Source organism: Centruroides vittatus, unplaced genomic scaffold (assembly GCF_030686945.1).
Source record: "Centruroides vittatus isolate TY-2023 unplaced genomic scaffold, ASM3068694v2 contig_799, whole genome shotgun sequence".
Lineage (NCBI taxonomy): Eukaryota > Metazoa > Arthropoda > Arachnida > Scorpiones > Buthidae > Centruroides > Centruroides vittatus.
The window spans coordinates 2,718,398-2,735,313 of NW_027122516.1; the positions used below are offsets into that span (position 1 = coordinate 2,718,398).

Genomic DNA, 16,916 nt, shown 5'->3' on the forward strand with positions numbered 1-16,916 from the left:
GTTTACATCATCACAGATCAAGAAAAAATTTCTGGAATATCGAATTAATGACGTCGAAAACACGCAAATTCCATCGACCGAACATCCCTTAAGCATAAACAATTTCATTAACGCGTTATCAATAGACTTACGAGATCAAAAAAAATATCAAATGACGACATTTTTAAAGTGGTCATCGCCATGTGACGTACAGTTACTCCGAACAGCTTACGTAAATAAGTTGAAAGTTCATACGATTATTAAAGGGTCAGAATGTACTGTACATAAAGAAGAGTTGCAGCAGCAGTATCCAAGCTGAACTAAAAACACTCGATACCTTCCTGAATGAAAACTGAGAGGAAATCAACCTACAGGAACTTTCTTTGGCGGATTTTATCGAATATTACAGGAAGTTGGAGTTAATGGAGTCATTTTTAAACGCCGGCAACTAAAAAATTATGCTAGAAAATGGCGGTTCGACTTGTTTTTTAGGTGCTAAAATTGTCACTTAATGTATCTGACGCGCAGAAAGTAAGTACAGTACGGGCCTTATAATTACACTAGCAAACTAAATTCTTGCACAGAAACTGTTTTCATTGTTAGATTTAAGGTACATTAAAAGTTCATGCAACTTATTTATTAACTTAATTATAAATTTATCATCTAACTAATTAAAAAACACTGCGTATGGCGACACGGGAAGTCGTTATTGTTATTCAAACGAAGCATTTCTATTGAAATTTATACCTGTAGAAGTATTCAGGATTGAATATATACTACCTCACCTATATACAATTGTGTATAAACTACCATTAGAAGCTATACACTTGTATGTTCGATGTACTACAGTACAGTACAGTATACTATACACGTCAAAAATAAAAAAAGACTTCCTATAGAACGTCATCGGGTACCGGTTACGTCATATTCAACTGGTTGGTTGTTGCAGCTGCATCCAGACGCTCCAACTTTGCAAGCCACAGGGGTCAAAGGTAAGAAATTGCGTGTACTTTAGTAAACAAGCCTTTGAACTAATCGACTAATTAACTTTCAAATATGCTTAATTTTGCTAATTTAATCGGAAAGGAAATCGATTTTAATTTTTTTAAAAGTCCTGTCGATTCGACCTCTTTTATCACTCTAGTTTCAACGTTTTGTAGTGTTTTTTTGTACTTTATTACGGATCTAGATACCGCGACATGATTTTTTGTCAAGGATAAATGAGTACGAGTAATCTTCTATGGTAGATAAATCACTTAATTTCTTGTATATAGAGGAAAATGTTCAACAATGGATATTGTATTCGCGGATTGTCACGCTATTCTTCTATAGTGAGGCAGAAATTGAATTTCGAATGCACTGTTAGTGAATAAAATAAGGATTAGTTTGCATTATAATACAGTACTTTAATTGTTCACCTGTTAAAGCAGCTGTTCACAACTCACCAAATCATCAATTAATGTAGAACAACACATACAGCAGCTCGTTTACGTTCATTATTGTTAATTAATTTTATCAAGAGATTAAGCTTTAATTTACTGGCGAATGTACACAGTTTTAAGCAGATTCGTTGGAAAGGACACACTTGTAATATGCACATGAAGTGCCACTCAGTTTAATGGCCCTCACATTTATTATATGTGACATTGACTGCATAATAAGGCAAATCCTTTGCCTGTATATGGAGATTGCAGGTTGGAAAAATTAATCTACTGAAATTTCAAACATGGTATCAGAGAAAGTAGAATCAGATACCTTTCGTGAAATATCCTACTGTAATATTACACACAATTAATGTCTTATTAACAAAGAATATCTTTTTGTTTAGAGAAATTTAAAGATGCCTCTAACATTCTTTCAAGATTTGAAAAATAAACAGTTGTTACCAATCAAACTGTTGCTGTTTCTTCAGGCTGCAGGTCGGTATTGTTACTTTACATATTTGTTTACAATGTAATGGTGTAATTAATTTAATGGATGTATTCTACTTACAGGTGACATGGCTCTATATCCTTTTATAACTTTACACATGAAGTATCTTGGAATAAGTATTACCGATATCGGCATTCAGTTCGCCGTCTCTCCAGTTGCTACGCTGATTGCGACTCCTCTTGTTGGTCTTCTAGCGGACAAGATAGGAAACTTTAAAATAATGTTGAGCATTTCGCTAATTCTGTGCGCTGTAGTCTCTCAGCTTTTCATGTTGGTGCCGGCAGTCGAAACTATAACTTTACCCAGCAAAGAAATTTTCCTGGCCTGCAATCTAACCGAATATGAAAGACCCCTGTTATCAGTGGATCATCTGAATGACGAAGAGACATTTGTTGGATGCAAAATGTCTTGTAGACACCATAATTCAACGAGTTTCGACTTATGCTTTGTCAGTTCTACTACAGAAGTTTGTATTTCTGATGCTAAGTTTGATTTTGGTATTTCCAACCGGAGTGTGGATAGAGAATTCTTTTATAACAACAACACTTATAGCAAGATTATGTGTTCAGTTAACAGTAATTGGACTTTATGCGGTGTGGAATGTTTACAAATTAGAAACAATACCATAGTGGACACTAAATCAAAGGCAATTACCTTTTGGTCCTATCTGTTAATAAGAGTGGCGTTATTTGTGATTATAGCTACAGAAATGAGTTTATTAAAAGCAGCTATTTTGACTATTTTAGATAAAGTTGATTCGGATTACGGTTTTCAACGTCTCTGGGCATCTGTCGCAGTCTGTGTGGTTCCACCCATAACTGGCATAATTATGGACCAACTGAAAAAAGGTGATGTGGAAGTCTATGCACCGTGTTTCTATATATATGGTGGAATGAAAGTTTTAATGGCAATTATAGCATTAATTGTCAGTTTGGATGTCAAGCCTCCTACTTTACATGTGTGGAAAAACTTGGGTAAACTATTGAAGAATGTAGAAGTCGACACACTCCTCTTTTATTGTACTTTTATAGGAAGTTGTTGGGGTTTTCTGGAGACTTTCTTCCTTTGGTTCATGGAAGGTTTGGGTGCCAGTAAGTCCTTAATGGGGCTGACTTTCACAGTGGGTGCGGTCTCTGGTATACCCGTAACGCTTATTGCTGGAGCACTGGCTAGAAAATTGGGTCATGTGCCATTAATAGTGTTCGGACTGATAGTGTATTGTGGGAGGTTTATAGGATATTCTTTCATAGAAACACCTTATGAAGCATTAGGACTTGAAGCCCTGGAGTGTATAACTATGGGACTTATGATGATAACTTTAACAACTTATGCCAATCTGCTGGCTGGAAATGAATTAGTTGCAACTATGCAGGCAACTTGGGCTTCATTACATTTCTCTGTTGGTAAGTATATAGTGAAGAAATACTCATATTTCATATAATAATGTACTAGTTATACAAATGAATTTAAAAGATTTATTTAAATTATAATGGTGTTAAGAAATAATAAACTAACAAATGCCTAAATAATCGGGCTATTATATGGCTATAATTAAATAATAAATACAAATGAATTTGGTATAGAGGTAAGAGATGGCACCTAACGCATATAATAGTCCGATTATTTAGGCATTTGTTGGTTTATTAATATATCATCAGGCTTTGAGGTGTTAAGTAAACAAAACATATGAAATTTATGGATATAAAATTAGAGTAATTATAATCATTATATAATATGATAGTTTACATTTGTTATAATGGACTTCAATAACAAAAGTGACGAACATCTGTACTTGAATAATTATTTTTAGAAAACTTATGCTTAAATAATGTATATAGATGCTGTATACATTTACAGCTATAAAGTAAGTTCTCAACTTAATTTAAATTTAATTATAAATTTTTGTATATGTTTATAACAAAAAATGAGAAATTATAAAATATAATAATAATATATGTTTAAAATAATATAGTAAAATTAAGTCAATGTAGAGTGTAAACACTTAATAGTAACAATGTTTCCAATACACAAGATTTAGACTATATTTATAAGTAAGGAAATGCACAAAACAGTACAAAATAGTTTTGCACAGAATGGTCCTGAACTTAATGCACCTGTAATGTGAGTTACATCTCACCTGCTCTAAATATTCCTTAATAGCAGCTGTTTGTTTTTGCTTAGACACAGGTATTTGTCACAGAATGTGTCACATGACGATGTATGAAACAATCGAGCAATAATTTGCATCCAATTTTGTCAAAAACTTTACGGGTATGATTCCAAAACTTAGGTCCAGTCTTCAGTGGCATATCCCAAACTCTCCCAGACTAAGAATGCATGACAGAACTGCAGCAAGGTCAAGACAATGCTGTTTTTTCCCAATTGTGAGATTATAAACTGCTATCCTGTCCATCAACTGTAAATATCAGTTATCCCTTACAGTAGTGATATAAGGGTCTTCACTACTAATTTTTGAGATACTAAATTTGTGTATTGAAATCTCTTTCAGAATCTGTGAATACAAAACTATCCAAATCATCCAGCAATCTCAACTAGGGTTTATATAAAGATTCAGAATAATTTTATGTTAAGTTTTAAATAATAATGAAAATATATTACCTTTATTCTGAATATTTAGAAATTCCTTGAGTTATTTTGCTCCCTAACTTATGAAAATTAGTGTACTTATAATTTGTATATTTATATTTAAAACTTTTAATTTAATCAGGTCGAGCATTAGGAAGCGTAATAGGAGGATTTTTAATGGAACAATTTGGAACAAGAAAAACATATCAAATATTTGCTGCATCGTGTGCAACTATGGGTGCATTATACCTTTTAATTTATAAAATATGGTTTGCAAAGAATCACCAAAAAGATAAACCCAAAGGTAAAGTTAATAAATTTCATAATCAGAATGTTAGTTTTATTAAATTTATTATGTTTACTATATAAATACTTGACATATATTTTGCAGAGGAGACAGAACACAAGAAAACTAAATTAGGAAAAGATGTATCGTTAGCACTAGCTAACATTATAACAGAGGAGAAAAAGTCACTGGAAAAACAATCTGATTCTCGTATAGAAAAAAATTCTTTAGATAAAGCCAATCAGAAAAATTCAGGAAAAAATAATTTGGCATTCGAAAGCACCGATCTATAGATCGTTCCATTGTGTTCAGTTACAAACAAAATATCAAATTTGATTATCCAAACATGAGATATTTTAATAATAATAATAATAAAATGATTGCAACATTGTAAGAACATTTTAAAAACTTTATATAGCTTAAAAACATATAAGTGATGAAATTGTCAATAAATCATCAAATTTAATACTGGCAAATTATTTCATACTTAATAGTAATCAATGATAATTTCGAATAATATGTGCACTACATTTATATTCAGGTTTGTCAGTGATAACTGAACTTATTATGAAACAGTATTTTGTAATCTTTAACAATAATCAAGTTTAAACTTTAAATACAGGAAGATGTTTTATAACTAATAGAAACTAATGACAAGTTCAAATGTACATGATATATTTGTCATTTATCACTGAATTTAATGACTACAAAATAATTTTTTTGTGATACTTTATTATTATTTTTTAAAATATATTATTGTTATCTGTATGTAATGTATAGTGGTACAGGCCAACCACCAATTTTCTACCATACTTGATTTCAAAATCTTGCATTATACCACTAATTATACGTCTCCCATATCTGTAAAGCATTATGTTGGAAACTTGAATATGGACTGATATTTATGCTTAACATCATTGAAACCTGAATCTTTTTTTTACAAACACAGCTACAGCTATTCAAGAGAATAGATAGAAAGATCACCAACAACAATAATGTAGACAATCTGAGCAAGCGTGTGCTATGTGCAATACCACATGTAGGTTAGTCTGGCAGTTACGAGAATTTTAAGTGCCCTTGGATGTCGGAAAATAAGCGGTGAGCCTGTGTACGACACCAACATTATATATTTGTGATTATTGTTTAAATACTTGTTTGGATGAAAATTAGATTAATAAACTTTAGTTTTCTTTTTTTACATTTTAAGCATCACTGAGAACAAATATTCAAGAGAATTATTTTTATTGAAAATCCATTATCACTTATTCAAACAACTAAATTTTACAATGATGAGAGAAACAATACAATAAAACTATAACAAAAATCCTATTTAGAATATTTCTTTATTTTTGGAGAACACATTTTTTTTTTCACATTTAGGAAAAATTTCAACTTACAACAGTTTCACATTCTAATGTTATGAGAAATACTGATATGAAAAATTTAATTTTTTTTTTTAAATTCTAAAACTAGAATTATCATTATCATCCTTATTTATTCTTTCAATTATTTTACAGAACTTAAAATTTAATTCAAACAGTGCAAGGAAAAATTAAATAATAGAAGTGACTCGTTTGTAAACAAACTGAAAATGTTGTAAAAAAATAAAGAAGGGGTATTGCTATCAGATCTAAGGAATATGGTCGACATTTTTACATTTAGAAACTGTGCCGTAACGCAAAAATAATTCATGTTCAAAAATATTCTTTTAAAGATATTTTTAAGTGTTAGAATGATGAAAGATGCTGAAAATTGATCCCATTTTTTTCTTTTTTTAAATTTTCTGAAAATTGTTAATTACCTACTAGGATAGATGATGATCTAATTAAATTTTGATATGAGAACTATCTACGATGAATGACACTATCTGAAATTTTGAAAACTAATGCTCCAGAAAAATATTTGAAATTTTAAACTTTCTATTAATTTATGGAAGTGAAATTAAAATGAAGTTTGGAAAATATGTGAAGATTTTTTTTTTTTTTTTTGCCTATTTTCGTTCATAGCCAAAATATTTTATCATTAAACTTTAATGCAATGATATCAATACCCATCCTTAAAGATAAATAAATTTAAAAAAAAATTTGATACAAGTATAGGAACCGTGTAAAAAAAATAACAGTAAATCTGCTTCTTATCTAAGCATTATCTTAGTTTAAAGAATAAAAACAATAAATAATAAAATTGGCACTTTAACACAATAAAAATAAAGAGGAATTGATTCCATGTCACAACCTACGAACATTTCTCAAAAAGACAAAATGCACCAATTTGTACTCTCAAAATTGAATTTTGTAAAGATCACTTTAAAATTCTAATATATATAAATAAAAAGAAAAAAAATTATATAATAATCAACAAAAACATGGAATGTAGTGCAAATGGTACAGATCAAAAAGAGCTTATTACCAAAAATTTGCTAATTTTAAAATACAATATTTACAAAATGATCTGAAATACATTACACAAGGCATGCAAACATTCATATGAATACTACACAAACATAGTATAACAGGAAATTACAATATGACATTTATTTTCACCAAAAGTCACTTCCTCGACATCTAAATTTGTATAGCAATCTAGATTAAGAGCAAACAAGATTTTTTTTTTAATTATTTTTTGTATATTAAAAATTCTATGACATCGTATGAATGACTGAAGAAGGCCTCAAAAAGTTGATGCCTCTGATACGCTGTACAAAATGCTAAAATTACAAACACCATAGAAATTATGGTGCCTTCCAAATATCACAATAAGTTCACAATGATTTGTTCCCAAAATTCTTTTAAAGTAATCGAGCAAGTTAAACAATACTAAGTAGTGGCACATCATATTTTTAAGTACAAAATTCTATGGCAGGCCTGCGTGTCAGAAACTTTCGACAAAACTAGCTGGAAAAAGGCCAGTTCTACCTGTTCTCTGCAAGGTACCTTTGTACCATCCATCGTCTCTCTTCTTGTGAACATAAACAATATCTCCTACTTTTAATTCTAGCTCGTAATCACTGTTTGGTGGATAAGGCACGATACAACGAAATCTACAGAATTAAGAACCGGATATGTTTAGACTCCATTTGTAAGTGCTAATTTTAAATCATAGCTTATAAGTATGAAAGGGACACACTTACCTTTCTTTTATTAAAGGTGCAGGTTGTTTAGAACGAGAAGATAACCTCTGTACTCCAGCTGCATTACCATCTAAAGAACACGATTTCTTGTGAAGAGCTGTTTGACTACCTAATGCCTCACTTGGACATGACACTGATCTAAAAATAATATATTATTAAAAAAAAAAAATACATTTCATAAATGTCATTTTTATTTAATTTCATTTACAAATAGTTTTGACTTTTTGATAAGTCAGTATTAGTAGTAGATTATATTATATTTTAGTATCATCAATATTGTGTACTGAAAAAATTAAAAAATGTATTTAATATTTAAAAACACAACAACAACAACAAAAAAAAAACATCACCCCGATCTTCAATACACTTTATGAAACAATTTCCCTAATTCAGGAAATGTTTAGAAAAATCAGCTTCTTTCAGGGATTGAAAACTTTTCTTTGATTCATCTCGTTTGAGTTCTCTTGACTTAAACTGCTTTCTTTTTAAAATTTTTTTCTGCTTTGGAAAAAGAAAAATTCATTAAGAGTTAGATCAAAGAAATAGATGAGTTGTGGAAGAACAGTTAATAATTCCAACTTTAAAAAGAAAACAACTTGAGTCAAAAGAACTCATCCAAGAAGAATTGAAATTTTGTCAGCTTTAAAAAAAAAGTGATTTTTCTAAATGTTTCCTGAATTGAAAAAATTCTGTATAAAGTGTGTTGAGAGTTGAATAACATTAAATAAATTTCTTTATGTTCTAACACATTTGATTTTCTAACTCTTTCCTGGAACTTTCTGAACACATGTTATAGGTAAAATTGCAGAGGTTGCTCTGGAAAATTTAAAAATATTGCCAACCATTTTGCCAGGTTTTAAATTTCTTCACCACTTCAAATTATTTATCACCACCAGTTTTACTTATTAATTAATGCAGGTGCTGGTAGCTTTATCAGTTTGACATCTGAAAAGCAAAAGTAACATGTTAAGCTGTCACTTACAGGGAAAAAGCTAGACATTCGGGTCTCCAATTTGAACAAAACATAGTGAGTACATAGCCTTAAACACAAACAACTCCTTGTCCAAATAACAGGACCTACTTCTCAAGTACTTCCAAAAATTAAGGGTTTAGCTTATAAGACTTTGGAAGTTTTACATCCATGAGTGGCTAAGATGCTAGGCACTGAAGCTAAATAACATATGTTCAAACCTTTGGAATTTTAGTTTCGTTTTTCTTTTTTTTTAAATGTGTAACATTGTTATTTTACTACATCATTAGCATTATTATTATTTCTCACATTTAAAGCTTATTTTATAAGCTTTAAACATGAGAAATAATTATAGTAATAATAATGCTAATGATGTGGTAAAATAATAATGTTACACATACAGAAAAAAAAACTAAACTAACATTTTAAAGATTCAAACATATATTGTCTAGCTCCAGTGCCTAGTGTCTTATCCACTCGGCTATCACCACTCAGAAATGTGAAACTTCCAAAGACTTATATTATAAGCTAAATATTCAATTTTCGGAAACCTATTATTTGGACAAGGAACTGTTTGTGTTTAAGGCTTCGTGCTCACCATGTTTCGTTCAAACCAAAGACCTGAACATCTGGCCCTATCCTTGTTAGCAATAGGAATTATTTTTGAATAATTTTTTAATGAATAATTCTGAATAACACATTTTATTACAATGTTTAAACAGTATTTCACATGTTCTGTCATGTCAAAATTTTCATTTCAGTCTACTGAAAAAAGATCAAAGTGAAAAAAGTCACCCCAAATTTTGTTTTGGTTGATAAAACATCTCCAATCTGGAAACACTGGATGGCATTGCACAAAAACTGCCTTCAGTTCTCAATGTTTGCTTCCTACTTTTCTGCCCAAACTTACCATCTGTCATTGTGAAATCACTAAGTGTGTGGTGCACAGGACTCCCATCACACAGGAGCCTGATATTCTGCTGTTTTCACTAAGTGTGCTTTGTGATTCAATTTCACATTTAATGTTGAAATAAACAGACTGGGGTTTTTATTGCTGATTGCTATCACCAATATTATTTGTTTTTATTGCCACTTTAATAAAAATATCGCCAGGTGGAAATTTTGGTGCTATGCAGCACAACCCCCTGAAATTGATAGGTTTTTCTCAGATTTAATTAAATTTCATTACATAAAACATTTAAAAAAATTCATTACACTTTCTTCTGTTAAAAACCTATTGTTTCCATATTGCTTGCTATGATCATATGAAAAAATTAAATCATATGAAAAAAAGTTAAAGTATTGATAAATATAAAAATAGTTCCTGAAAAATTTTAGAAATCACAATGATTAAGACTATTAAAATGTAACTTTTATTTAGTTAAATTAAGTAAAAGCACAACAAAGAATTAAATAACAAATCCACAAACCCAGTTTTTAATTAATGCCAAATGATCTGCCATATTATTGGGCTATAATAAAGCTAATTTAATAATTCTTAACAATAAAGTAATTTGACTGAGGTAGGCAGTTAGATAGCCCATGTCTAGTCAAATTATTTTATAACTAATTATTAAACTAGCCTTTATTATAGCCCAATAATATGGCAGATTGTTTGGCATAACAAATAATTACTGTTAAAATAAAAGCTATTCAATGAAACTTACCTCACATGAACAAGTGGTAGACAAGATTGACTACTGGAGCCTGGACTTTCAGCCAAAGTAGAACCATTCATAGAATAGCTGTTTGGTGGAGGAGATTTCGATTTCTTTTTTGTCAAACGTTTCATTAAGCTTACTCTTTCTTTTTCTTTCCTTTCTTTTGGCTAGAAATGAAATAAAGATCTGATTACATATACAAATCTATTTTCCATATCATAAACAAATTTAACTCAATGTGACTAAATAAAAAAATTTGCAGTTAGTTACACACTTTCAAAATTCCGGATTTTAAAAAAAGAATAATCATTTGAACCATCCTTTTACAGATGTTCTAAAAAGAAAAGAGTTTATTTATTTATTTTTAGTTTTCTGTATAAGAATACTTTCAAAAGTTAACTTAATATGACACTAACATAGATCCAAAATGTTAATATAATATTTAAAGTATGAGTTCTTCAAATTTTATTTTGTTGCCAGTTATTCATTTTTCTAATAAGCTATATAATATACATTCAAATAACTAGTGGAATTGCTATTTGAAAAGTAAAATGCAACTACTGCATCAATTGGAGGCAAGAGAAAATAGCTTACTGAAAAGCAATTGAATAATTACAATTTTCTTTTTTTTAAATCATATTTTAAAAGCTCAGAAGAAATTAGTAATAAAATTTCTTGTACTAAATAAGCAATTGTTGTTTAAAAATTATCAGCTTCAGTTGATTGAAAATTTCTCCAATTATTACATTTTTTAAAAACTTTATTTGAAAAATGAAAATGCTTTTTCTATGTACGCAGAAAGAAAGATATCCGTTGTAAAATGATAACATGATTTTACATAAACTCAATCATTAATATAAGTCTAAAGCTAAGCCAGGCTGCCATCATATTAATTAAACTTTTCTATTTTAGGAATAAAACTATTACTGTTGTATTTAAAAATCTGACAAAAATAAAAGAAAACATATAGTTACTGACAGGATGTTTATTAACTAAATACAGTTAAAAGCTATCTTTCACACTGCCAAATATGAGACAGGCAAATAAAAACTTTGTGAATTTGACTTACCTTATCAGTTCGACCTTGTGAACACGAAGAAACTGGAATGTTTGATACTAAAGTAGAAAGTCCTCCAGCTACATTATTATTACCAGTTGATGTGGGAGGAAGAACTGATTGTGTATGTAAAGGTGAATGTCTAGATAATCTTCTTCCTTGGGAACAACTTGGCCAAACTTGTGATGATTCTAAACTGCTTAATGGTGATGTACCGTATAATTGTCCCATTGAAGAAATGCAATCGGTGCTTCCACTGTTAGAAGTCATTTTCAATGAGCACTCTGGTAAAATGGGTGAATTCGAAGCAGAATTAGAAAGATTCTGCGATGACCAATGAGACGATCTCAGATGTCCCTCAACATTTTGTTTGGAAGCTGCTTGCTGTACAAGGAAACATAATAATCAAAAAATTTGTTTCTAATTTGATTCAAAAATCAACAAATTATTAATCAAGAATACCTCTACTTTCTGAATCTGTGAAATAGATTCACTGGAGACCATAACAGATGATCGTAATGTCCAAGGTAATTGAGAAGGTGCTGTGATTGATGATGATTGTGATTTTTCTGGTAATCCTACAGTAGTTATAAAACAATTATTTACATGTTCATTTGTCTTTGAAAGCAAATATTCTGAAGAGTATTGTATTGATTGTGGTTTACTGTTTGCAATATTTATTGCAGATGAATTCAATGAAAGGCTTCTATCAGAAATAACTTGTCCATATGTTCCACTTCCTAAAGTTTTTAATGATGTATTACAAGTTAATTTAGGATTTACAGCAGCTTCAATATTTGTCTGAGAACCTGAGAGATTAGAACACATAGGTCTAGTGCTTGTGAAACTAGTTGCTCCATGAAGAGGTGATTGAAGAACAGAAAATCTAATAAACGAATAAAGACAAAAAAATGAACATAAAATTTATTGTATAAATATCACTAAAAATAATTGAATTAAAATAATTTCTATGCATTTTTATATGTACAGGGTGAGTTTTTTATCTTGAGACAACGAAATATCTTAATTGGATCTCATTATTTCGGAAAAAGGCTTAGACAAAAGTTGTAGGGTTTTGAAGGAGCAATCAATTGGTGACCTTGAATGTGATCTTGACCTTCCCTTCAAGGTCATTTGAATATCAAGTCTGTTTTTCTTTTCAATGGGAATAAATATTTTTGATCCCTGGCAATGGAAAGAGCAGGAAATTTCACAATTGGATATACCCTTGACCTTAAGGTCTAGGTAAAGATTATTTTAAGATTAGAATTAAAACCTTTTTTAATGGGAAACCATACTTTTTCTTGCTGGAATAAACAAGGAGGTAAAATTTACATTTTTTCACAATCTTATTACTTTGACCTTTAAAAGCATTCACTACTTTTAGCACTATCCGGGAGTAATGACGTGGATGTAGTAGTTTACTGCTCCTGTTGAAATGCTTATTTTCAGTGAGTCCCCTTGCCTCTCACTATCAGGGTGCTTGTTTTTGGTGAGTCACTTTACTTCTCACCACTGCTTGAGATATTGGTTTTGGGGAAAAATTTTATAACAAATGTTCAAAATGATGCCCTTCCACTTTGATGCATTTGTTGAGCCACACTTCAAATGATAATGCTTGAGATGATCTTCAGAGGTCAAATTTGGGGTACTCAAGGTCATGGCTGACTGTGAAATTTCCTGCTCTTTCCATTGCCATAGTCAAAAATATGTATTCCCATTGAAAAAACAGGCCCGACCTTCAAATGACCTTAAAGATCAAGGTCAAGGTTGCATCCAAAGTCACCAATTGATTGCCCCTTTGAAACCCTACAACTTTTGTCTAAACCTTCTTCTGAAATAATGAGATCCAATTAAGATATTTCATTGTCTTTAGATAAAAACTCACCCTGTATATTAATAAAATAAAATATTCTTTAAGCATGAATTGAATTTTTGCAATTATCAGGTTTAATTTTAAGGAATGAAAATAAAGAAATTTAAAAACTTAATGGCAATAATCTTTTATTAGAGATTACTTCACCCACTAATACTTGAATGCAAGAAATGAATATTAAAATATTGTGACAACAAGCTAGCATTATAAAAATTTCATTAAAACTAAAATTTGTGATATTTTTCTGACAAACTACAAAAGACGATACTTTCCTAAATATATTTTTCAATGCGAGAGTAATCTTTTCATAAGATTAAATTCATTAATTTCAAAGAAGTTTACTGTAATGAAGTAGAAAGCTTTCTTGTATTTTGATTGGAGAGACTTGACAATTTCTAAATAAAATAGGTTAAAACTTTCTCATAACTTTGCTTGTAGGCAAAGAAAGAAAGCAAAAATAATTTTGTTGAAATAATTTTTATATAAAATGTACAAATAAAATTAATTTTTTATTTATAAGAGAAATATGATGATTATAATTTCATTGTAAACAAAGTTTAATTTTTTACTGTTTTTTTGAATAAATACTTTCCTCAAACTATTTCAATAGTTTTCAAACTTCTGTCTGTTTAAATAAAAATTCTTGCTTAGTTGAAATATCAGTTCACTTTATAGAAATTATTTGGAATTAAACTACAGAATATTTCTTTTAATCTATTCTTAATCACAGAAACTGATAGTTTTTTATTACAAATATAATTTCAACTTAAAAGTGAAATTTAAGATTAAACAAAAACATTTATTCAAACATAAAAACAATATTTAGTTACATACTTGGTTGGTTGAACATAATTTCCAGGGAAGACACCATTTTGCCTTGTTTTCATAGAAGTACCTTTGAACCAACCATCTTGACATTTTTCATTCACTATGTACAGTTCTCCTCGTTTTAATTCTAATTCATCTTTCTTTTGTGGATGGTAATTGTACAATGCCAAATAACTAAAAAAAAAACAAAATATCAAAATTAATTTATCATAAAAATAGAAAATGCTCTTTCTAATTCAATAAATTTACTTACTAAAGCTGTGAAGCCAAAATTTCTTCATTCTCCAACACCTTTGATCCATTTGCACTAGGTGAAGACGGGTTAGCTGGTGTCGGATTACAAGGTAGGACAACTTTATTATCGAGTTCTTCACCATCTTGTAAACTCGTATTTACAGATATTGTTTCGCATCTTTCCTTCCACTAAAATAAGATTAATTATGTATTAATTTAACTAAGAAATTTTACATTGTAATATTGATGATGATATATATTTTACATGAATGATTCTAACCTGTGTTGATGATGCATCAGACGAAGGTTGCACCATAACTGTAGGATTTGAAGGTCCCGCCGATGATATATCGGGACAGTAAGCTCCTTGCGACATGGAAGAAGTTACAACATTCGAAGCTGGAAATGCATGTAATCCATGTTCGATAGTTTGAAAATATCGTTGATTGCTTGCAGTAACACTCATATTGTCTTTTAAATAGGTTTGAGAAATGGCTGTATCTTCCTGTGAGGCAGGAGTTGATTCTCTATGAATTCCACTTGATACAATGCCAATATTTTGTGTTGATTCATTATTGGTAATTGGAACAAAATTAGTTATCAAAGGAGACGATCGTCCTTGTTCTTTCTCAAGACTTCCAGAGATATTTGATACCGGAGAAAAAATTGGGGAATCTTCACGAGAAACTGCATGTCCAGAATCGCTTAAGGAAGAAGTATGTTGTTCTTCCTCTGTTTCTAGAGTGCCTTCGGCAGGCTGCTCTATTGAAACATTTTCTGATTCTGGAGAAACATTTTCTTCATGAGAAGGTAATAACTTAACTTGATCTTCTGAATAATTATTTGTATGTAGAGACATTAAAGAAAATGCATCAGGAGCAGGAATAGCATCATAAGATACAGTAGGAGGTGTGAGTCTGGAAATACTATGATTATATGTTTCTGGATGGGAAACCTCTTTGTCACTTAAAGTGACTGTGGCTATTTGCATAACATTCATTGTTTGTTCTCTGTCATAATTATTTATGTGGGAAGTTTGAGTAATTAAAGAATGACTATTAGTATCTAAATAATTAACAGAAGATTGTGGTACAGCATGTAATGCATGCTCTCTTTTATAATTGTTGCAATAACTAATTTGAGGAAAAGACTGTAAATTATTTGACAAACCAATAGCATTTAATGTACATAAATTTTGGTCTCTTTGATATATAATAGATTGCGAGACTTGAATATTTGGAGGACTTTCCCTAGAATTTGCAGTTATCATTAGATTATGTTTTCCATATGTCGAATGATCTCGTTGATTGCTATCAGAAGGACAAGGGACACCTGAAGAAAGAGGAAGAGATGTCTGCCAAATAGATGAGCACAAAGGATCATGAAGTTTCATGGCCACCGTCGTAAAAATTGGAGATGAAGGACACGTTGATGCCGTCGTAGTTACAGACACCGAAGGTGACGATGTAGGAGGAGGAGCACAGTATTGCATATTTGAACTTGCAGGAAGGGACACCGGATGCACGCCTGAAAAGATGTAAAACAAAAAGTTTAGAAGAAAGAGAAAAATTAGATATATTTTAATTTTAAAAAAATTTGAGTATTCAATAAAAACAAGTTTATATTTCATAGAAATTTAAAAGATAAACCTTGTCAATAAAAATATTAAAAATATACAATAAAATCTTAATTAAACATATTTTGTACAGTTTTTTAATTATTACTTGTTACTATGGCCCTATTCACTTTGATGTCAAAAATTCTTAAATTTAATTTAAAACACTTTTTTAACTGAAAAACTTCAATTTATTATTGCATAGAATAAATTTAAATCAAAATAACCATTATTATTTTAGCAAATATTTAATTTTTTTTGTGTTATGTCAAAATTAATTTCTCATTTAACATATAATTAATTTAAAAGCAAATTTCATTTCATTTCAGCTAAATATAGTCAATATGCTATGAAAAAGTTTTACAAGGAATTTAATTTTGGAATTAAGACTAAATACAGTCAATTCTGCTTAATTGGACCACTGTTTAATTGGGACAGCCACATTTTTGGACCAAATCTCAAAAAATGGAAACTGAACATAATTTAAGCACTCAATTGTGACAGTAGCAGAAAAGGAGTTTAGCAATTTTTGATATATTTTAGGGATCTTTCAAAAATATGTCAACACTATGTACACTAACCTCATGTAGGTCTAATGATTGGTGAAGACAAAACAATTTTGTCTTTTGCTCGGGCGGTTCAGTTTTTCTGGGGGGGATCAGCATAATGAGACACATCACACTGAGATCCTGTCTGAATGTGAGCTACTGATCCTGCTCTGGATTGGACCAGACAATCTCGTTAATAGAGAGAGGACAAAGA

The 16,916-nt window shown here is 30.2% G+C and overlaps 2 protein-coding genes across 5 annotated transcripts in view; one reads left to right on the forward strand and one right to left on the reverse strand.

The window, feature by feature from the left end:
• The first annotated feature begins 241 nt into the window (after nt 1-241).
• Nucleotides 242-5,142, forward strand: LOC136981944 (major facilitator superfamily domain-containing protein 6-like). Its single transcript, XM_067278356.1, has 6 exons — nt 242-510; nt 839-971; nt 1,808-1,898; nt 1,974-3,314; nt 4,640-4,801; nt 4,889-5,142. The coding sequence occupies exons 3-6, from the start codon at nt 1,820-1,822 to the stop codon at nt 5,074-5,076; spliced, it is 1,770 nt and encodes a 589-aa protein (XP_067134457.1). The 5' UTR covers nt 242-510; nt 839-971; nt 1,808-1,819; the 3' UTR covers nt 5,077-5,142.
• Nucleotides 5,143-6,008: 866 nt separating this feature from the next.
• LOC136981936 (E3 ubiquitin-protein ligase SH3RF1-like) overlaps nt 6,009-16,916 on the reverse strand; it is a 49,843-nt gene continuing 38,935 nt past the window's right edge. For 3 of the 4 annotated variants that reach the window (XM_067278340.1, XM_067278342.1, XM_067278343.1), the window contains 8 exons: nt 14,820-16,066; nt 14,559-14,728; nt 14,312-14,479; nt 12,064-12,487; nt 11,614-11,985; nt 10,551-10,711; nt 7,914-8,051; nt 6,009-7,823 (listed from right to left, as the gene is read on the reverse strand). In XM_067278340.1, the coding sequence (XP_067134441.1) occupies nt 7,655-7,823; nt 7,914-8,051; nt 10,551-10,711; nt 11,614-11,985; nt 12,064-12,487; nt 14,312-14,479; nt 14,559-14,728; nt 14,820-16,066 (2,849 nt within the window). In that variant the 3' untranslated portion in view covers nt 6,009-7,654. The remainder of the gene's footprint in view (nt 7,824-7,913; nt 8,052-10,550; nt 10,712-11,613; nt 11,986-12,063; nt 12,488-14,311; nt 14,480-14,558; nt 14,729-14,819; nt 16,067-16,916) is intronic. The other variant, XM_067278341.1, reaches the window with a different exon arrangement.

What these genes read in the sequence shown, in the direction of transcription:
- LOC136981944 (XM_067278356.1), top strand. Translation starts at nt 1,820, where the DNA reads ATGCCTCTAACATTCTTTCAAGATTTGAAAAATAAACAGTTGTTACCA. An exon ending in GCTGTTTCTTCAGGCTGCAG is followed by an intron (nt 1,899 to 1,973) that starts GTCGGTATTGTT and finishes TTCTACTTACAG; the next exon opens with GTGACATGGCTCTATATCCT. An exon ending in CCAAAAAGATAAACCCAAAG is followed by an intron (nt 4,802 to 4,888) that starts GTAAAGTTAATA and finishes TATATTTTGCAG; the next exon opens with AGGAGACAGAACACAAGAAA.